General features: G+C 38.1%; 1 protein-coding gene across 1 annotated transcript in view; it reads right to left on the reverse strand.

Moving 5' to 3' along the window:
* The window catches only part of CNTN1 (contactin 1), an 88158-nt gene that overhangs the window by 48696 nt on the left and 15817 nt on the right, over positions 1 to 23645 (reverse strand). Inside the window, exons 3-12 of the mRNA XM_035895771.1 lie at positions 20735 to 20907; positions 16196 to 16291; positions 14960 to 15166; positions 13607 to 13703; positions 13273 to 13454; positions 12299 to 12423; positions 10201 to 10318; positions 8416 to 8566; positions 7794 to 7921; positions 4989 to 5164 (exon numbers count right to left, since the gene is read on the reverse strand). Of these exons, the coding sequence (XP_035751664.1) occupies positions 4989 to 5164; positions 7794 to 7921; positions 8416 to 8566; positions 10201 to 10318; positions 12299 to 12423; positions 13273 to 13454; positions 13607 to 13703; positions 14960 to 15166; positions 16196 to 16291; positions 20735 to 20907 (1453 nt within the window). The remainder of the gene's footprint in view (positions 1 to 4988; positions 5165 to 7793; positions 7922 to 8415; positions 8567 to 10200; positions 10319 to 12298; positions 12424 to 13272; positions 13455 to 13606; positions 13704 to 14959; positions 15167 to 16195; positions 16292 to 20734; positions 20908 to 23645) is intronic.

Raw genomic sequence — 23645 nt, forward strand, 5'->3', positions numbered from 1 at the left:
AGATTTATGCAACAAAACTGTGTTTATTCAGTAATATGTTGAAGCAGGAGCATGCAGTAAAACACCGTTGCCTACCATGTCCAGCCAAGGAACTGCAAATTATAATAATTTACAAAAAAAAAAAGCAGGTACTAAGGGCTACTAAAACGATCTGAGGGCTGGAGCACCTCTCCTATGAGGACAGGCTGAGAGAGTTGGGGTTGTTCAGCCTGGAGAAGAGAAGGCTGCAGGGAGATCTGATTGCGGCTTTTCAGTACCTAAAGGGGGCCTATAGGAAAGATGGGGAAAATCTTTTTAGTAGGGCCAGCTGGGACAGGACAAGGGGTAATGGTTTTAAACTAAAACAGGGTAGGTTTAAACTGAATATAAGGAAGAAATTCTTTACAATGAGGGTGGTGAAACACTGGAACGGGTTGCCCAGAGAGGTGGCAGATGCCCCATCCCTGGAGGCATTCAAGGCCAGGTTGGACGGGGCTCTGAGCAACCTGATCTGGTTAGCGGCGTCCCTGCTCACTGCAGGGGGGTTGGATTAGATGACCTCTAGGGGTCCCTTCCAACCCAAAACATTTTATGTTTCTATGATTCTATGATATTGATGGTATGGAAAGTATTTTAAAATGTATGCATGTCTATGTGTTACTAAGACTATTACAGTCTACATTTGGATTCTCCCTAAGTGTATGTACAAGTTTCTGATTTGAATCAGCTAAATTATGGAGTTCCTCTTCCTGACTATCCATATAAATGGACTAGTGTGGCTCCAAAAGTATAAAAAAATAGTTACACACCTACACATATTAAAGAGATTTTTTTTTCTAATAAACTTAAAATAATATACTTATTTGGATAGTGTATATTTTAAAAATATATGTTAAAAATAAGCTTTTCAATCTTTAAATATACATGACAAAAAGCAGATCCATAAATAAAAATGACTGAACATCAGAGATTTCCAGATTACTTAAAGTGCTCTATCTCTATGGGACTTGAAAGAATGTGTTAAAAGTTTAGTTCCTCAATCAAGTAATCAGAGGAACAACCACACATAAGGTCAAAAGCAATCAATTTAATAGTAAGATTTCAAAGACTCCACCTGACTCTTTAGAAGCTAACCAATTAATATATATATTTTTTCAAATATCGCTGTCATAGAAAATCAAAACAGCACTGACAAATGTTCTTTTGATAAATGAATTTTAGTACTAATGTAATGCAAATTAGTTTTGCCTTCAGCAAATGCTAGAGATACCAAAGCTTCCATTTAAAGAAAGACTTATGCAGATGTTTACATGAATTTCATTAGCATTCCATTATGTGTATGTGACAACAATATTAGTATTATTTTGAGAACTGAAATACTGTGGCTGTATCAAGTTTCAGCATGTTGATCTCTACTGTCACATAAATTAATAGTGATATTATCAGGAAGACAGATGAGGATCCTTCATCAACAGGGAATTATAGCACAAAGAGCATGCACCACACATCCAGTAATTTTAATATTCATGATGGAATATTTTTTTCTTTTCTGTTTGTGAAGGGTTGGGTGGCAGCATGGGACTCCACTGCTTAAAGCCCAGCAGTTAGGGCTGCTCCTGTCAAATGCGCAACAGCTCACCCCTTTGCATCCCAGAAAGCCTGAGCAAACCTGCCACCCAGTGACCTAAGCTGAGAACTGCCAGGGAGGGAAGTGGGAGACAGGAGAAAATCCCTTTGCTCACACAGAAAGGAAGAAAGAAAAAAAACCCTTAATGACAGAATATGAAAGCTGCCTGACAGAAAAGGACCTGGGGGTACTGGTCGACAGCCGGCTGAATATGAGCCAGCAGTCTGCCCAGGTGGCCAAGAAGGCCAACAACATGCTGGCTTGTATCAGGCACAAAGCTGGTGAGGGGTCTGGAGCACAAGTCTGATGAGGAGCGGCTGAGGGAACTGGGGTTGTTCAGCCTGGAGAAGAGGAGGCTGAGGGGAGACCTCTCTCTCTACAACTGCCTGAAAGGAGGCTGTAGTGAGGTGGGGGTCAGTCTCTTCTCCCTGGTAACGTGCAATAGGATGAGAGGAAATGGCCTCCAGTTGCACCAGGGGAGGTTTAGACTGGATATTAGGAAAAATTTCTTCACCAAAAGGGTTGTCAGGCTCTGGAATGGGCTGCCCAGGGAAGTGGTTGTGTCCCCATCCCTGGAGGTATTTAAAAGCCAGGCAGATGAGGTGCTGAGGGACATGGTTTAGTGGTGGGATGGCAGGGTTAGGTTAACAGTTGGACTTGATCTTAAAGGTCTAAAACCTAAATGATTCTGTGATTCTATGATTCTATATGAATGAAACAGAAATACTGGAAATGCATATTCCTTTTAATTACATCCTATATACATCTTGGTATTGGATTCATTGAATTTGTTAAAAATTCTGCATTTGGTATTACTTAAGTGCCAAACCACTGAATAACTACAAATTTCAATGCCAGACTTCAAACGCAATCCTCCTTTCCCCTCTGTCCTGAGTGTTGAAGACTGAGCTGCCCATGGAAGAGGAACAGAGATTACCTGCACTTGCTTTGCATTTGAAAGCCCGGATATAAGGCTTAGGAATGCAAAACAAGAAGCTGCCCCTGCTAAAATAATTTCTACCAGTATTGATCAAGTGCAAAAGGAAGACAACAAACCAAGAAATATTCTTCAGTAAGATGGAGTTGCACACTGACAAATTGATGTATGGAGCTATCCTACTTAACTGTCTAAGTGAATTTAGTCACTCTTTAACTACTTCTGCATCCTCTGGAGCATCCATCTCTGTAATCTATTGAAAGAAGAAATCTTCCAGCACAAGACTCAACACCCACAAGAAGTGAACCACCTCTTTCTCTCTCTCTGCAGATCATGGAAGGTCTGTAGAGACCAAGCTAGCCCAGCAAAGCTAGGCTAATTTGGTTTTAAAATCAAGCACTTCAATAAAGTGTCTAAAATATTGTGGAATTAATCAGAATTTGGGATCAGGAGATCCAGGACCGCTGGCTATCTGGAAGATGAAACAGGTGGCTGGGAACCTAAGTGTTAAGTCAACTTTCACAGAGAATTGCACCTTACATACTTGCTGAGGCCCTTATTTGGCCCCAGATTTGTTCACCTGAAGTCCTTTGTTAAAAAGTGACCTAAAATTGGGATTACATTTCAGAATTCATTTCCCCTAAAAGAAAAAAAAATCCAATTTTCTTCTATTTTCACTATTGGGAGGAAAACCCAGAAGTGTATGTCAATGATACAAAACCTTCTGTTCAGCATATGACCAACAGATGGAGAAAGTTCAGGTTCCTTTCTCTTGCATTACATGGTCTTGCATTACGAAGTCCTCTGGTAAAGGCATTTTTACCTTCCTTCCACACCAAAATCACTGATTGATCAACACTTTCAGCCTGATTTTCTGTTTCATGGGACACAATTTCTTTGTGCAACTTCTGTCAGGTAGCTAAAAGCAATCAAATCAAATTTGACAGAGTGGTTTTATTTGCTCAGTTACGAGGAATACATTTAATGGGGCTCTAGTCTTGAAGCTCTTATTTTCACTGACACTCGGACTCATTCCAGCCTTTAGCTAAGGACAAACTAATGCCATTAGGAGGCGATTCAAGCTTTTTCAAGGCACTCCTATGGACTGAGTAGTACCGAAGTGTAAATATAAACCTATCAAAAGCACAGCTTAATGGCTACATGCAGAAAATGTTTTGAATTATGCTAGCATACTAGTGTAGATCTACCGATTTTGTAATTCCTTAGGCAACACAAAATGCACTGCAAACTGCTTAGTACCCTGCTACTGAGTTTGGACATAGACTTTTGGGAGGTTTATTGCAGAAAGGGCTTTATGTCTTTGGGTTTCAATGGTTTTCAGCTGATCTTAGCATACTTCTACTGGCTTGTTGAACAAGTACTTGTTCGTTCACTGGAAGAGAGCAGTGTAACTTCTTAGGGATGTTTACAACTCAGCAAATGAGCAGGCTGAGGCAACTCTTACTCCCAAAGGACTGGTTTGTTCCAAATTAGACTGGAATAGTTACGCTTGAAACACCTTGCATGGAAAGAAAGAAAGAAAGAGGGAAAAATAATCAAATAATATTGCCAGCCTAGGAGAAAGACTCTGCAGGAGGTCCTGTTATATTGTACATCATTTTGAACATGGAGGTGAAACTGAACACGGCCCCTGGCGTTCCTGGACACTACAGGCACCACCAGCAACCTTTTATCTCCACATCAGCAGTTCCTCTTGGGAGTACAAAAAAAAAAGGTAACTAATTTTGAGGATTTTTGTATCATTTAAACCCAGAAAAACAGAATAAATATATGTACATGTGGGTAACCACTCTGATAGAATATTAGGTAAATTAGCATGTGATTAGACATAACCAGACATAACCAGAAGGGATTTCTATTCGAGGTATTAATTTTGAATAAGCCTGATAGAAGACTGTAAAAAGATAACCACAAGAAAGATCTATGATTCCTCTTTCTATGTGCCAAAACGAGTGTCTTTGTATTAACTTGTTTAGCCTTCACACAAGCTCTTCTTGCTCAGTGTTTACAGACTGTTTGACTCCTACCCACCATCTGGCTCGGTCTTGTGCCAAATTCCAGAAATGTTGATGAGAAAAACATGGGTAAGTAAAAGTGAATGCATATGCACACTTTTTTTGAGATAATTTGCACCCTGTTTATGGTCAGGCTATCTACTTACCAGCTATATTCACTATTAATCAGAGTGGGATTTAACAGAGGTACCAAAATACTTACGTCAATTTAGATATCTGATTTCAGGTATCTACCTGCAAGTGTCTACATGTCTGTAGGGTCTAAATTGTAATTTTATTTTATGTTCTTAGCCTACTGCATTTTTCTAGACCTGAGCCAACAGAATAGAAAAAGTAAAACAGAAAAGACAGCTATTCACAATAAAGAAACTAAGCTTTCATGTATAAATAAGGATCTATAGTATCTTACCATAACATTCCTTTCATAATGTTCGTGCTCTTTCTCAAAATCTATTACAAAGCCATTTAGAGACCAAATAAATGTCAGGTCTAATGTGGGATCATGGGATGCAATGCATTGCATGGTAGCATTCTCTCCAACGGTGACATCAACATTCAACGGAGCTAAAGTAATCCTTGTAGCTTCTGTGAAGTTAACAGCAAACACGGAAAATTCCAATAAATAAATGTTTATCCAAATGTAAGCTCAGCTCCATACTGTTTGATTATACATTAAACCGCTCCCTCAAACTCTAGTTTACATGTTATTCATGCAGCTACATTTCAAAGGACCAAACTAAAGAGAGCAAAGGAAACCTTTTACAACTGAAATGCCTGACTTCTATTTAGCTGTCCTTTGAAAATGGCTATGTTTCAGTCTCTGAATCACATTACTGACTATGTAAAGCTGTTTTTATTCATTGACTGTATCTCAGGTAGAAAGAAGACAGATGATGAATCTTATGCGATTTGTGTTGCATTTCTTATTTTAATTATAATTTTTCTTATGTTTTAAAATCTGTCTCTCTAATGAATGGAAAGTTCTACTCAGTCATCAGGCTAAGTCAGATTTTCATTAGAGCAGTGCAGGGACTGAGATCTTAATTTATCTACTGAGAAACAATATAATGGATGCATAACAAACTGTGCAAATAGCTACACGTGGAAAAGAAGAGAAAACAATACAAAAAAGGAAGAAAGCTGTATATCCCCCAGCAACATCTCTTATTATTACAGAAACAAAAAAAGTCAGAGATCTCATGATACTTGCTAGAGATCTTGGTACATGCATCAAACTCAAATGGCAAATTAGCAACACTGTTCTGGAAGGGCCTCGCTGGATCACTGAAAAATGTGCTCCTTTTCTTTCAAATATGATGATAAAACAGAAAGCCACAGAATATCTTCCTCATGCCATGACATACAATATCTTTCCCACCGATATGAGAGTGGGAGAAAGGTATGAAAACCCCTAAGACAATAGCCATGAGAAAAGAGCTATTCCTACTAGTTAAGACCTAGGTTTGAGCATGCTCCAAGGAGCACAATACACCCCACAATACACAGAACAGCAAAAAATACTCAATAAAGCCAACACTTCTTGTCCATCTGCCTTGGAGAGAAACCTTCCCCCGGATCCTACTCTAGTAATCTAAAACCTGCTTAATATCGAGATTACGAGAATGGCACAACTTCTGGCTTTTGCAGAATGGAGAATTTCATAGTGCATTGGAGCAACCTGTTGACATCTGATCTCTAAAGTCCCACCTATAGATATGTGCTGAGGATACCTGCCCCATTCTAGTGTTGTGCCTGTACGTTCAGCATTTGGTTCTATCATCAGTGATTTTCTAAACGTTCACATGAAGTACTCTACCAGTCTAAGAAGTTGCTGAAAGAGTGGTTGAGTGCCAGTGAACAAACAGCGTGTGGGAAAAAGCATCAGACTTCTGCAGTGCCTGTCAGCTTCAGATTTAACTTTTTAATTTCCTGTAGTCATGTGCAATGTCTGAGAAGTTTTATGGGCCACACAATGTGCTTGGGAACACCATTTTCAAAGCATTCTTTGTCAACCCTCATCATTGTCCACAATGTGAAAATACTTTTGAAATACATCATCTGACCCTTCTGTTTCCTCTGTGATGCAAGGGAGATGTCTTAGTCTTTTGGTTTTCCTTTTTAGATGAATCAGAGCAGAATTCCCCAGAATTTTAAAATTCTTTAAACCTAGTTTATAAGGTTTATAAACATATGGTATAAGTGTTTCACTGTGTGAATTTAGTATGCAGATGTTCTTCCAGATTTCAGAAGGTATGCTATAACTGTTAAGGGGCTGGATATTTATTTACATAACCTTTCAAAATAATGAAATGCCTGAGGGTAATATTAGGACATATAAAACTGCAGAAGATGATAAATAACTGCAAACATTAAATAAATCTGATTAATCAAAATAGTCTTACAATTCATTTGGTACAGTAAATTTGGTATAAATCAGCCAGAAAAATGCCTTCATGTGATCTGATGATACAGATTAATTCTTATATTACTACATCAATATTGTGGCATCGAGCTGTCACATCCAGCATGATTTCTAGAACAGACATTAAAAAATGTATTTGATAAATGACTCTTCTACTGTCAGTGACACTTGATAGACATAGCTGTTCATCTTTCCTGTCTGTATGCTACAGCTATTTAATTATTTGACATCAGATTTAAAATGCACAGTTAAGGATATGTGTATTCAATCAGTAAATACTAATACCCATATAGGAAGGGAATTTAGTAGTGCAATCATATGGCTATATGCCCCTATCTCACAAATTTAATGCATGTTTCTTCAATTGCAATGCTCTCTCAAACTTGCAAAAAAAAAAAAAAAAGAAAAGAAAAGAAAAACTAAGGAAGGTCAGTGAGAGTCCCATTTCTCTGTTTGAGTCATGGCCCCAGAATCACACCTTAGCCTGGGTGCTAAGCTACCAAATTGAATGAATGCATTAAAATGTGTCAATTTAATGGATCAGATTTAATAATCTTTTACGGAAAAATCAACCCTGAAAATTGAGATACAGTATCAGAACTGGTGCAAACATACCTGGTTTCTACTGAGCAATACGCTTTAAAAGCATCAGTTCATTGTTTAATGAGCAGTTAGATTAGAAAGAAAAGATATAAAATGGCTCTCACAAGTAGTGCAATGCTGGAACAAAAATTAATGATTTTGAATTAAGGGATTCTACCTGAAACAAACTAATGCAATTTAGAAGTTTACCTGTCATTTCTAGAACACCAGTGCTATTAGCTTTTCCTCGGTTATTTTCTGCAAAACAGGTGTAGCGACCTTCATCCAGCTTTGTGATATTGATAATTTCCAGGCTCCCGTCATCCCAGATATGTATGCTATTGAAAGCGCAAAAAATACATAAGAGAAATTAGGTTTTTGTATTAGAAAGCAATACTTTCAGTAGAATCGTAGTAAGTGGAAGGACAAACCACAAACATCTCCCTGGAATCTCACATCTAACTACTGCATTTATAAACACTCTTATAGTAAAAAATATTTAAATAGACTGTGGCATGATTAGATGCCTAACATTGCTGGAGTGAGAGCATGAACTTTTATTCATTTGTAGTCATTCAAATATTTTTCTTACACTTTTGTGATCCAATCCAATTCTGAAATGCGAACAGCACCAAACAGACGGGTTAAAGTTGGATACCCTGCTAGCTACTTGGAGCCACACTGCTAGTAACATTTTGGCATATCGTTTTCCTGAAATTACACATTCTCCTGCCCCTGAAGTCTGCAGAAGTGAGAACTAGCCTACAGGATAAATACAAACATAAGGCAGAATTTTTAAGATTCACAGTGTGCACTAACAGTCAATACTAACCGGCTCCCATTTACAAGCAATTCTGTTCCTTTGCTCCACGAGAATTTTGGCTTAGGAGCAGCTTTAGGCTTGCATTCGATAATCACACGGCCCCCTTTAGCTGCTAGGATTTTCTTCTTCATAGGGTTCAGTTCGAAAGTAGGAGGTGAAGCTGAAAGCAAAAATGAATACAAGTACTGCTGTTAGTGATTTTTCTGCAGAATACAATTTGTTTGCAACGTGAAGGCAAATGACAGAACTATTGAGCTGTATACAAGTGTCTGTTACTCAGACCAGTGAGAAAAATATTAATGATACAGAGATGTGGTGAGAAATAGATGGTGACCTAAAAGAAACAGAAAAAATTATTATGTAGTTCTATGCTGTGCTACACCAGAGGTTTCTTTCTGTTGATTTCTGAACCTCAATCTAAGTTTAATCTAACAAGATCAAAGTCCCCAGAAATCAATAGAAAGTTCCTCCCTTTCAAAGGCCTTTTGATCAGTCCTAATAAAATTTAGATTCCTAGAGCCCAACTTCTGTAAAAAGTTGCTCACTCGATCATACTTTCAATTAATATTTTGTTTTACTTTTCAGCGGTTTTAAGCCCCCTCTAGCAATATTAAGGTTGTGCCCTTCTTCCTCTTTGTAGTCTTCTGTTTGGCCGACTGGCCTTGGGTGCACTCTCAGATGTACAAGAGTAATGAGACATGAGTGTAGCGAGCAACACACTTATGTATCTGAGGTCAGACCTTTGCTTACTAATTTTCTCTTTATTTGTAACCAAATAAAAGAAAAAATGCTTTTAATTATTTTGCATCTCAGCCTACCATCATTGTTAATCATGCCAGCAAGAGTGTGCGCAGCTTGAGGAATCAGCGCTGTTAGTTAATTACAGCAGTACAGAGAAAAACTCTGATAAACATCCCCACCTTACCAACACTGAATTTTGACAATGTGCATGCAAAAAGTGTTCATTTCTGGGTAACCCAGGCTGGTAGTGAGGACATAGCAATGGAGGAACGGTGAAGGATGAAATACTGCTGTGCAAGGGGTTGGGAAGTCAAGAATAGTTTAACTTTTGGGAAAGTCTGAAAGCAAGCGTGAGATGGAAAGAAGCCAGGGTAACCACTGCGGGGAAATCTCCTAGCAGCCAGTACGCCTGCTCTAACGACATCAGGAAAAATATCAGAAATTGGTTTAAGCCTGAGCACTCTGGATCTGAAAGGCAAACTTTCAACAGGGTGCTCCTTAGGGAAACACAAAGGATTAATATCTATATTCAGCCATCAAATGGGGACAGCTATATTGCACACAAACATTGCAGCTGGTCTGAATGGGTTGTAGAAGGCAAAAGCTAAGGCCAGAGTGAAGAGAAAGAGCTTCAAGGCTTGGTGACTGACAAAATGGTTTCTAAATAAGCAGATTTTGCCCCGCAGAGGAGTGACCATAGGTGAGCACAAAAGAAAACACTTCTCAACCAGTTTTGCAAGTCTGAGAGGCTAGCCAACAACTCTACGTGCTTCATATAACTTCTGCACTACCAGTTCCTCTAAGGAGTAACAGCAGCAAGAAAACATCACATCAGAAATAATACAGCAAACATGCCCCATAAATTAGTAACTTGGTTCCTCAAGTCATTGCCAAAACCCAGCTAGGGAGCTCGGATAAACCCCACCTCACCCAGATTCAGTGAGGGTTCTTAGCTTTATCCTCCCAGGAATCTGTTACCAAATAACATTTGCAAATATGACTGCTATCTTACTCAAACCTGCAATAGCAAATAGAGCAAATAATCCCACTGACCCACAATCTTCAGTTCAGCATTTGCATAAATAATTCCATGCGTGTTTTCTGCTATACATTGGTACATGCCGGCATCGTCAAAGCTCAGACTTTGCATTCTTAGTTCACCTTTCCGGAACTAAAACACAGAATCAATAAAACAACAAGATATTCAAATAGGCTACATATGTTGAAGAATTCACACCCATCCACGCTTTTTCTTTTTTTTTTTTTTAGTGACAGTGTTCAGAAGAGTGTCCCTCACACAACATTCAGGCACTGATGAGATTTTATTTTATCCACGTTACATTTCAGTCTTTGTCACAATGTGTTCACCTTTTTTTAAAGAAAGATTCAGTGTTGATTGATATTTTTCTGGTAAATTCATAGCTGAGTGGCACTAGACACATCTATTCTTCAGTCCACTGTTACCATACCAATGCAAACACTACTGATTCAGAAATAGGAGACAAGAAATTAAATGAATTTTATGCACATAAGCTTTGTTTTGCCGTGCTCAGTGTTCAGTATGTTATATTGTAGGTACATTGTTTTACAACAGTAAAAGGTCAAAGCAAGTCCCAGTGAGGTAGTTTTTCAGAAGATTCTTTTGGGAGGTAGTATAGACTATTTTCTATTACTCTGTTTTAATATAAAAAGAAAATCTAGTAAATAAAAAAGAAGTACTTGATTATTTCTGAAAAAAGGTGTCTAAAAATGCACAAAGTGTGGTGAGATTTTGAAAATTACAAGTAGATGTCAATCGGTTTTTGAAAGATCACGTTAATAAATTCTGTTTTCTTGTGAAAATGATGCTGGAAAGCTTTAAACTTGTATATGAGTCAACTTGAGTGCACAGAGTAGTGGAAGATTAGAAGAATATTATTTATCTGAAAAACAAATAGATTAAAGGAATCATATTTCCTGTACTGTTTTACTGAAAACATTTGAATCGGATTTTCTACAAGAAATCTTTGTTTTGTGCTAAGTGAAAAATTTAATTAAAAATTATCTGATTTAGAAACAAGCTATGTTCTCAAGGCAATTTAATTTTTTTTGCTATTATCCATTTGGAAATCATCTCATAATATTAACAAACAGCATAATCTTCTGGTGTACTACTGGAGAATTACACACTGCTTTCTGCAATCCAGTATGCAGACTTTGTCGGTGAAAGCCAAGTTCAGTGGGGACTGTCAAGCAATTCACTTGCTAAATTACTTGTTTGTAATAACTACAGAAGCTAGAAAACAGCATAGCTTTTTCTGGTTTAAGCCATCTCCATATGGCAGATGGTGATATCCCCATTCTCCTTCCATCCTCCCACATTTTTCTTAAGATGCGCAGCCAAAATAACGCTGCCTCATTGTCTTTTTTTGTTTGGTTGCCAAGATCAGTGTCACCACAGCTGAACAGATGCAGCGTTACACTGTGCCCTCTTCTATTCTTTTTGTTCTTTAATGGCTTGTCATACAGCATAACCAATGGAGATTAAACACGTTGTTGAAAGGCCTGGACAGAAAATCTACTTTCTTTAAACAAAATATACAATGCAATAAACTTAAATTATCAAATGGTACTCATTTAAACTTCACATCACCTAAAAGAATGGAATTTTGCAATATTCTGTGGCTAGAAAAAATATGAAAAAGTACGTGATATAGGAACACCTCTGATCATTTAAAAAATTATTCTTTCTTCTCTTGTCTCTACTGACTCCATTTTTTCTAACATTTTTAGACACACTCATGTTTAATGTGGTAAAAAGGTTTAATTTTAGAGAGAAGCTGACAGACTTTTTTTTATCCAGGGAGAAGAACATAGTATTTACTTATAAAGCCTGGAGAAAAAGGGATATCAGCCTCCCAAACACGTGGTAAAAAGGCAAGTTCGTAACTCAGAGCTGAATATTAAATAGCCTGAAGAAACGCATTTCAGAACTGAAGAGAAAATTGAGATAAAACTTTAAAAAATAGATTTTAATCCTTAATGCAAGTGGAAAGCAAACATTTGCATCATTATAATTAATTTTCTTTAACCTTCTAATTACGCATCCTTCAAAAAATCATTTCCATCAGCTAACCAATCAATCCCGCATTAACTATGGCAATATACTTACCGAGGCACCATTCTTCAACCATCTAATTGTTGGAATAGGCTTGCCTGTAGCTACACAAGGCCAATATAAGTCACTGCCTATATCCTTCTCTGTGTCATTGATATGTTCCACCCACTCAGGAGAGGCTGAAGAATAAAAAATGTGATGCCTTGTAAATATAGGAGTTTCACATTTAATTAGTATTACAATCCACTGCTTTTTCCACGATACTTCAGAGGCCACACAAAGTAATGCTAACTCAGCAATGCACCAGAACGAGAAAGAATGAGGATGTTTTTGTCTTACCACATAGACTCAAAATAAATTCAAACTATTTTTTATGAGAAGAAAATATGGAATTGAAACAATGCTTCATAAATGTTCTGTACAGTCAATGAAAAGAGAGAAATCTGCTGAACGGAATTCAGATGTTACGTATGATCTTCTCATGTCACAGTTTCGTGGCGTAAGTCTCAGTCAACAGTCAGGGATGATTCCACTATGAGCAATAAGATTCATTTAACCAAATGTATGAGGGGAGGGGACAGAGGCTGAAGAAACAAAGACTTGACCGTAGCTAGTAAGAGAGCTAAGACAGTTAGAAAAGACCAATGAAATGAGGAAGCAAGAAAGCATAACAAATCTAATGGCCTCTTTTTCTTCCTGCCTGTTTTTTCACTTCAAGTACTGGAAATGCATTTAATTTCTATTATGCATAATTCCATTAACACTAACAGATATTGCTGTGGAGGTGTATATACAGCTATCATAACCAGATAAATTGATTCAAATCAAGTTGATTCAAACAAAGTTCATTTAATACACAAATGTTATGCCTGCATTCAGTGCATGTTCACTTCGCTCTATTAACTTGAACAGCAGTGTGTCAGGGTGATGCAATGCGTCAGCACTGACATCATGTGTGTGTGAGAACAGGTACTTCGAACATAAGTAAAAGCAACATAGATCATGAAGAATAAAATTGTTCTACCTACCTTGTACATAAACTCTTGCTTGATGTTTATCTTTTCCTTTATAGTTTTCAGCTTCACACTCATAAAGTCCTTCATCTTCATACTGAATATTGAAGATCTTAAGAACTGCGCCAGACATGCTTATCTCAGCAGTGGCTGGCATGGGTTCAAGGTATTTACTCCATCTGAGTTCAGGAACCGGACTTGAAAAGGTACAGTAAAGTACAAATCAGCATGTTCAAGAACTGGCTGTTAAATTACAGACTACAAAAAAGTGTTTGATGATGAAACATGTATTTTCATTGCCCGGAATATGAAAGCAAACTGGTCTACAATAACTTTAAAACATACTTACTTCCCAAGAGCAAAACACTCCAGCGTCACATTTTGCCCCAGGAGAGCATACGTGTCCTTGAACTTCACCTTGATATCAGCAGGATATACTTTTGCACCTAACGTGAAAAAAGAGATTCTCAGAAAAGGCATGGCAGAAACGAATGCAGCTATTAAAACCCACAGTTAAGGAAACTGTTCTTAAAATTCCAGACCCAATTCTTCTCTGCAGTGAATAAATAGCCTGGCCATCCATGAAACCTGATTTAGCACTGAACTTTTAATAGTAAGGCAGAATTGGTTTACCCAGCAAGTAGATATCTTTCTCTGGAGAGTAATGCATAACACTTCTTGCAGCACAATGCTTTACCATAAACTCATTTACTTGCATCCAAAGTGTAGGTGGACAAAAGCCTGAGTCTCTGTTTTCCATAGATTCTTTTACTGGATGGAATATTGCGAATGTAAGCTCAATATTATCTCAGTAAGGGTGTGAAGGAGCTAGAGCCAGCAAATCTACAGCTTAATGAGGGCACAGGGATACTAATGTAATCAAAGCTACCTACTGGTGATCCCTGTAGGACTCCTCTTGCAGGACTCCTAGATGAAGATCTCAGCATGAGTATTGAATGCCATGGAAAATTTGGACAAAGATCACTGATTTGTAATTACCAAGATTCAATCGCAGTTCACTGTAATATGGGAGATTTAACAGATAAAAGGGGCACTGAAATCCCGATAATCAGTTTATGAGACTGTTGTGACTGACAGTCTGAAGTGGCAAAAGGGAACTTGGTTACCATTCAGAAAACATGCAGATTTCATGAAGAAATGGCAGAGAATAATCTAGTGACACAAAGCCACACAGGTGTCTGGGGGGATTGGCCACGAAGCACAAAGCCCTTAGGCCACCGTTGGATAGGAAATTTCAACAGAGGAAAAGGATTTTCCATTTTCACGGGGGATCTCATAGGAAAAAAAAATAATTCCTGAATCTGTTTACCAACTTTTACATCGAGTTTCTGATTGACAGTCATAACCCTTTGAATCAATGCCAAGACCAGAAAAGATATTAAAGATTTTCGGGTGAGTATCGCATGAAAGAGATGGGGAATCTGGGGATGAGAACTCTGCTCTCGATGATATGAAAGGAAATTTGTGAATGAATCCGGGGAGATTTCCTTCACAGAGTTTTCATTGTGGATTGGAGCGATTTGGACATCTGTATCTGGAAAACTAAATAACGTTGTGCAGTAGCCATTATAACTTGCCATATAATTCGCCTCACAGAGCTGAAAGTAGTTATGAATGAGCAAAATTAAAATACAAACAGATAGAACACTGCATGTACATAGTATTTCCAATAAATACTTACGATCGGACTGCGGAATAAGTGGAATAAATTTACTGAATACGCTCTTTGTTATTGAAGGGCTGGACACAAAACATGAATAATTGCCCTTATCTGATGCTTCTACATTTGCAATGTAGAGGTTGCCGTTTGTCTGTGACACAAATCGTCGCTTGTCCAAAGCAATGAATACCGGGAACTCATTTAGAAGCCAGCGATAACTGAGATCATCTGGAGGAAAATATTTTCTAGTCAATATTAAAAAACAATACTGTGAGCTACTTAAGCCACGGGAATACTGTCTTCAGATAAATTAGTTCACTCTGATTTCTAGTTTACAGATCTTTTCTTTGGGAGAGGCAGCTACGTGAGAGAGAATACACATCTCAGTAGCCAGCTCATAACCTGTCTACAGGGAACATCAGGGCACTGCTGCCATGCGTGCAGATTAGTGGGGACCCGGCTACAGTGCACATGCGCGCGTGCCCCTTGGGCACAGCCTTCCCATGGGAACCAGAATGGGGTGGGAGGAGATGGGCAGCTGGGTCTTGACCTCACGCAACTGAGAAGCTGGGAATCCCTCACCAGTCTTGCAATTTAGACAAAACCTTAGAATATTTTAACTAGAAACGTGTCTCAGGCCTTCAGTTCCTTCCAATACTTAGACACAGAGTATGAAAACTAAAGTGTTATCTCATTTTACAAGGTAAAAGAGATGCTAACAGCCAAATTCACGCCTCACGGTGGAACTGCAGATGCTTGAGATTACAGGCATAATCCCTGCAGAGCTTTTCAGTAACTAATGATGAGAAAAAAGGCACTTCCAGAGCATAAATCACCTCATCTCTGACCCTCTGGGGGTGCCTACTGCTGTTTCATGATTTTAACAGGTGCCCACGATCATTTCTGTTGAGGTGACTTCATTAGGTGGAATGAAGCTGGGTCCTGTCTAAGGCCAGCAGAAAGTCTGGGATGACACAGTGACATGTACTCCGGTCTTTTCCATGGTAGGCCAAGTCTCCCCTCTATTATCCAGATTAGTCTGAGTGATTTTATTTGTAGTATCAAAACCTATTTGCAAATTCAACAATATCCTTTACTACAAGCATATATTCAAAATGGAAACCTCACCTAAATGGTGATTCTCAAGCTGCATAAAAGTCAGCACTTAAGTAAACCTAAAGGAAACTTTTAAAAATAATATTAATTTGTCTTCTACTCTTAAGCAGTTGAAAAATGAAGCACTTTGAGCTGAATTACCTGGGTAGTGGTAAGGGGGCTCACAAAGAAGCACTGCTCCAACACCTTCTCGCACTTTAACCTCATAGCGTTCCTCAGGTGGAAAGGGATCCAGATCTAGTTTAAAAGAAAGGGGGGGGGAGGAGGAAAACTGGGTTTTTCACTACAATATTTTTTATGATTATTATTTTCAGCCCTGTAGACATTAATACAGAAATACAATAATATATGGCAGATAGATAGATACTTGTGGACCCATAATGCCAGTTTTACTCATTTTAACTTTGTCATTATCTAGTGCAATGAACTTTTTTACAGTATTTTAGTCATCATCATCACAAATGCCAGAAAAAAAAATAATGGTGCAGATTGTATCCCTAAGAATAGCCAGGTGAGGTACATTTGAAGAAGGAATCCCAGGAAGAGAAAGGAAAAGGATTTTAAGTTATTTTTTCAACCAGCTTCTCCAAAAGCAAGTTTAATTCTTTACTGTAGCTTAAAGTGGCTTCTCTAAAATGACCTGGCTGTCCTCCCTGACAACTCCAGCAGCCAAGGACTGGTAAGCAGTTAGCTCAGGCACAGCTTTGTGCCAGAGGTTTGGGACAGAAGTGGCTCAGATCCCAGGAGAAACCTTAGCTGACCCTCTTTAAACCAACTTCCGTGCAGCAGGGTAAAGAGACTGCTGTGAAAGGATAAAAACCAAGTCCTTCATGGAGCTACATATCAGACTGTAGGAGAACATAATGCTATCTGCAGTGATAAGACAACGGTTGCATGAATAATTTCAGCTAGGTCAATAATTGCATTTTGCTTATTCTTTTCACTCTCATTTTGTGCATCAGGTCTGGAATTAAACTATAAGCATCTTGAGGCAGGGAATGTCTCTTGTAAAGCTTTTCCGTGTCATCAATGCAGTGAGATTGTACAGATCCTGACTGGATTTCTGTTTTAAATGCTGCTGTGGTATAAACAGAACATCAGTAATAGCCAAATGCACAGCCTCTGGATGCAATATTCTGCCATGGAAACCACCTAAGCTAACTTCATTCAGAAGACTTCAGCATTCTTCAGTGGCAGGCAGCTACCCAGTCCTACTAAATTCTGAAGGCTGGCTCTGAGATGTACCTAAAACTTAAGTTCAAGAGCAGACAGCCAGAAACAATAAACCAAAAATCAGGACAGAGCTGAATGACTACAAAAATCTAGGAAGGAAATGTAATTATGCTTTGTCAAATGCAAGGAAAAAAACCCCAAGGAGCGTTACGTCAGCGTCTAGGGGAAGACACCTCTCCCAGCTTCTGAAATACTCATCTTTCTTGCAGACCAGAAGATAATATAGATCTTTCCAGTGACTGACTGGATCTTTTCATTAGATAGTACATGGTAGGCATTGCAATAGGCCATTTTAAGGACTTCTGATTATTATTTAATATAATTGTTGCCTGTCCTTTTGCGCAATGAATGTATTCAGTTCTCCACAGCCAGCTCCCAATTAATTTGGAATATTATTCTTTGATAAAAAAGAAATTAAGTATACCAGACTGACTCCATAAGAATTAGCTATTTGACCAGACAGGTTTTGTAATCGAAGCCAAGGAAACTCTTCACATAGATTGGAATACCTCTATTCATACAATATCCACAGTACTTTGAACATATTGCCATTCCATTTGCCAGCATGGGCCTAATTGCACGACTACTTTCTGTCTTCAAAATACTGACTGATGTCTCCTGAAAACATCTATTTCCCTGGTTGCACACCTTTTGATCATCGTTTAAACTTGCCACTACTATTCATTTCTGCATGCATTGGAACAGATTAGTGTTTAAAATCTGTTATAGAAATACAAAAAAATAAAAAAATGCAATCATTGGAACAAATCTGTTGTTAATTTGATACTGCTTTGCATATGGACAGCGTAGGGTTTGATGAAAAGAAAATCTATTGCTACTTTTACGTTATTTTAGCTATTTGCAGTTTACATTTTAAGTCTAGACATTTTGTTTATAGTGTTCTTGAACAATCTTTGAAACTCCAGGACAATTACCACAAATTTAAAGACATGGGATAGGACAGACAATTCATATATGTAAAACATTATGTTTGTACTGAAATAGAATGGTTTATGCCAGGTGCAGGGAAGTCATACAGTTATTGAGGTGCAGTTGAATACCTTCTTCCCACTTAAGAAATGCTCTGTGCTCTGGCTGGGTGGGTCCTGATGTCTTCCTTGCGTAAGCACTACTTTGTTATTACTCAATGATTATAATAAGCATGATTCCATGAACTCTTAATTGGAAGACATTCATTTTTAGCTAGAATGAAAGAATTAGCATAATCACTGCACTCCTATGAGCATACAGTTAATATTTAGTGAGTATGGAAATTTCTCTTCCTTGTCATTCTTGCAGCCTCTCTGCTATGAAATTGCTGTGTTTTACTACTCTGACACTGTTTCCCAGCAAATAGAACAAATATATCAGCACACACCACAGAGCCACTAAATATTGCTGCAGGATAAAATTCCTTCCCTCAGGAGTATGTCTGCAACAGCTAAAAAGGATTTTAATGGGTTTTAAAGCACTGGATCTAAAAAGATCCAGTTCTATGAAAGACAGTGTTCTCAGGTGGACTGACATGAAGTTTATGAGACTGTGGCTTTTGTTCCATAATTTCAGCAAATTTGACAACAAGACAAAAATAAAAGGTCTCGCTCATGTATAGCTGGTCAAGATTTTTTTAAACTCTTCTAAAAGGTTGTTGCCATTTTTCAATCAGTTTATGCACAAGCTAAAGATCAGGCATTTTCTATATTAATTTTAGCAACTCTGTTTTCAATTTTTTAGAAACAGTGATTTTGGAAGGAAATGTTTTTTGTAGGTGAGCATAAAAAGGAGAAGGAAGCAAACACCACAGTGTAAAGAAGAATGACACTACCACTTTTTTTAAGAAGTATTTATCAGTTTCCAGCTATCTTTTAACTTCTATTCCTCGCTTTTTACCCTATTTTCATTTAAATAGTTAAATACTACGTATTAGGGTTCTGTCCAGTACACTATCAACCTTCAACTCATGCAATCTGTGATCTGGTAGGCAGAAAACATGCCTCAGACTGTTTTGATTCTACTTTTTTCATCTATTATGTCATAGAATCATAGAATCATAGAATGTTTTGGGTTGGAAGGGACCCCTAGAGGTCATCTAGTCCAACCCCCCTGCCGTGAGCAGGGACACTGCTAACTAGATCAGGTTGCTCAGAGCCCCGTCCAACCTGGCCTTGAATGTTTCCAGGGATGGGGCCTCCACCACCTCTCTGGGCAACCCGTTCCAGTGTTTCACCACCCTCATTGTAAAGAATTTCTTCCTTATATCTAGTCTAAACCTACCCTGGTTTAGTTTAAAATGTGTATCGGTTTCATTTTAAGTAGCTACAGCTATTGTCATGGCTTTTATCCTACTGGTTGTTCAGGACTGGCACTGCTGATACCTGCTTTAGGTATAAATAAATACCCTGTAAACTGAATTTTGATGTCATCTCCATGAGAAGGAAATAACAAGCTGGCCTTCTATTCATTCTAGAAAATACACTGGTTAAAATACAGACTAAGACTAGCTCAACTATTATGCAATCCATCAGCTCTTTGCAGTCTCTTAGGTTTTCTTGAGATCTGTGGTGCCACAGTATTACAATGACTAGCAGAAAACAGAACTTTTCGCTTAATCTCTGATCTTATACAGTAAGGAGTGAATTCTGTTCATGGAGGCTGCCGAAAGACAAAGAGGGGCACTAAGCGCTTAATGTCAGGATTAAAGGGCATACACGGTTTTGTGAATGGTCACCAGATAAGAGCGGATTCCTTTTTTTTGTGGATTCTTTTTTTGACCTCTGATAAAAAAATATATCCAGGCAAAAAAAGTATCTTAAGGCAAAATAAAATAAAAAATCCCAAGATCTTTCTTCAGCTGGTAAAATTTTACATTACTCTTCACGTAGCGCATCACTTCTTTACAATGCATGCATTTGTCGACCGTGCAGGTTTGTGCATATGCATGCATTCACAAGACCAGTTCATGACTATCAGAAGCTGACAGAAATGTCCCCCAACAGGGTTTTCATCGTAGCCTAGGAGCCAGGGAGCACGCTTTACTAGCGAGTACCGTGCCTTCCTCCTGAAGGCATCCCAGTCGTGTTTGCACAGCAGCAGTGCCTCATCACCTCATGCCCCCACTTGCGTCTTTCTTCTGTGACTATTTCCCCTTAGGTCCTACCATGATTTAAAAATAGTCTGGACATTATTATCTCGAGATTTGGCTCCATGAGTCTCTTCAATTAATAATTTAATAATTCACTGAGAAGGTTGTCATGTCAGCTGAATGCTAAGAATATAATGCTTACAAAACTTACTTTCTGTTGATCTCTGCAGACTAAGGCACTTAAGATTGTTTTTACAGAGTAATAGAGCTATAGTGCACGTTAGCAGAAGACACTGCAGGGTAAAACATGGGGCATTTCAAGCTAACCGTAATGTTTCTATGCTTTGACATAAACATCGGCTTACATCCAAAACTCAGAGTGGCTTCACTGCTTCTGACAGTTCCGAAGATATTTGACACCACACAGACGTATTTTCCAGCATCCCTTGATTTCTCTGGATTATTGATAACAAGTCTGCCTCCCACCATACTGTAGCGATCCTTTGTTAAATCAATATCCCAGTTGTTGAGTTTCCACCTATTGAAAAAGAAAAGCCAGATGTAAGATTCGGCCTCAAAAAACAAACCTGGTAAGAAATAGGGTTTGAAAAATAACTTTTAAGTTGTGATAAACTTATTATTGAGTTAATAATAATAATAATTATTATTATTATTTATATACTTCTGTGTATGTTTCAAGTTTTTCTTCAGCAAGAGTCACAGATTTGAACTCCACAGGTCTTTTAAATACAACAGTCTCAGCCTCCTTCAGCCTCTTGAGAGATGTGACATAGGTTAAAACCTGACTGCTGGCCATGCAGTAAAGAATGCTCAAGCTGGCCGCGAGTGAGCTAGCTAGTAATCAAGCATTGGGATTATAAACACATCCTCAAATAGTTATCTAAGGCCAAATTGGCTAAGAAAATACTCCCTCTGCACCTTTAAAGTATGGACTAATGAAATTTTTAAGAGCTTTTTGAAAAATTGCTGTAGGGGATGAAAATATTCGTAAAGCCTAAAGTGCCAGTGAAGTCTGTGCAAAAACAGTGGCACGCCTGATTTAAGATCTACTCACTACATTAAAAAAATTGCTGGACACTCCCACATAATTACCGTAAAACCCTAGAGCCAGTTCACTGAGTCACTGTAATTTCACTGCAGGGACTATGACAGGAACCAGATCTGGCCCTTAGTGACTTCCACTGATTTCAACAAAGCTACAGAAGAAGGAGTGGGAACCAATATTCATGATTTAGATCTGAATTTCTACCCATTACTGTGTCCACAAGGGGGAGCCCATAACCTTCTTTGAAAGGAACTGCAGGTTGCCTGAGCACAAATAGGAAAGATGCAACTTAAATACATTCAAAGATTATAAAATTCTTTCTGTGTAAAACTTTTTTTTTTTGCCACAAGGTAAAGATAGGCATTAGTGTTTGAAAATGAGAGCGCATACCCTATGTGTTCTTTCCTTATTGAAGATGTACTGACATATACAGAATACTCATTTGGAAGCTGAAACTGCAATTGTCATAGAAAGATACAGTAATAAAAGTGGTATTAACAAAAAATAAATTCAAAATAAATAATGAAATGGCAGGATTTTCAAGAAGCAGTAAATAGCATTTAGGTTTTACGGGACTGTAGAGGTATCACTTCAGTTCTGTGAGATATACTACATGACTATTACAAATAACAAATCTGCTGTTCAGAAATACCTAGGAATAACTTTCATGAGGACCTTATGCTGCAGTGAAAGAGATTAGGAAAACATTGTACAAAATGCATAACTGAGGAGTAAGAATAAAAAAAAATACATTAAAAATTGTTTTCTTCTGAATTTATTAATTTAAAAATCAAAACACAATCATATTTCTATAATATATTATCAATTTTCTTGGACTACAGTATTATTTATATTCATTTGTAAAACAGGGTTACTCTGCAGTATAAAAAATTAACCTTAACAAAGATATTCAAGTGACTGCACATCAAGCAGTCATGCAATCTGCTTGCTCAAACCTTGCCTCTTAAATGGCAGCTCCTCGGTTCCACAAAAGCTGTGTTTGTGAGTAACTTCATTCACATGGACAGCTCTCACCAGGTTCAGTTGGACTTCTCCGACGCATAGTGTTTCTCATTCACAAAAATGCAGAGTAAGGTGCCTTATAACATCCAACTGGATGCTCTGAATTTACAAGAAGTGCTCTCCCTTCAGAGCTAGAATAAATTCTCCTATAATCTGCCTAGTACCTCAGGAAGGTGTATTAGTAAAATGTGTAGTTATCTCTCCCTCTCTTCTCTTTTTCCAAGTCTGGTTTGAGTTTTTTCCAGCTAAGATGTAAAACTGCAGGAATATACATATAAAGATATCTACAGATGAGTTAGGAACAATCCAAGGTGTCCTTGCTCACTGCAGGGGGGTTGTACTAGATGACCACTAAAGGTCCTTTCTGACCCAAAACATTCTATGATTCTATATCTGAAGGGAGCCTACAGAAAGAGAAGGTGTTTGAAGAAATGTTAGAACTGCAATAGACCTATGAAATCTCTAAAGATGGTAGGAGGGCTACAGAAAAAGGTCACTGGTACTGATACTAGAGCCAGGGATCATATTCAAAAGGGGAATTCTAGTTTCCCCTCAATTCCTTCAATCACAGGTGGTTCCGTACATGTAGACAACCTGTAAGCATATTTAAAAAAAAGGCAATGAAGACTAGCTAGGCTGTTTTGATGGAAGAATACCATAGCTGACGACAAGATTGTAACAGATTTAAAAGAATGGCCAGCAGATGCGACTCCTTTAACCGTCTTAGAAGCCAGAGTTTATGACAATGCATAAATGAGTATCGGGGGGCATATCATGGGATCATAGGATAATTTAATGAAATGGATCTCTTTTGCTGGCAGGAAATTGCATCTGCCCTTAGTATGATGACAGTAGTTTTCTGCCCATGACTAGGTTGTAAATTAGTAATTGTCTTAATAACGACAACCTTAAGTACGCTCCTCTGTACATAATGAGTAGATAATGGCCAATGAACTCATATGGATGCCCTAAGTTCCCACAAGGAAACAGAACTGCTCTGCTAATAACAACATAATTATTGTGAAAGAGGCCACATGTGTGAATCTCTATTAAAACTAGTTGAAACATTTTCTCAGAAGGAAGTTTTCCCCGTCCTCAGCTGCATAGCCAATACATTCATCAGCGTCTCTACAATATGATGGACACAAAAGTAACACAAGATGTAGAATATCCAGGTTAAACAGCCA

Source organism: Egretta garzetta, unplaced genomic scaffold (assembly GCF_000687185.1).
Source record: "Egretta garzetta isolate BGI_Z169 unplaced genomic scaffold, ASM68718v1 scaffold656, whole genome shotgun sequence".
NCBI lineage: Eukaryota > Metazoa > Chordata > Aves > Pelecaniformes > Ardeidae > Egretta > Egretta garzetta.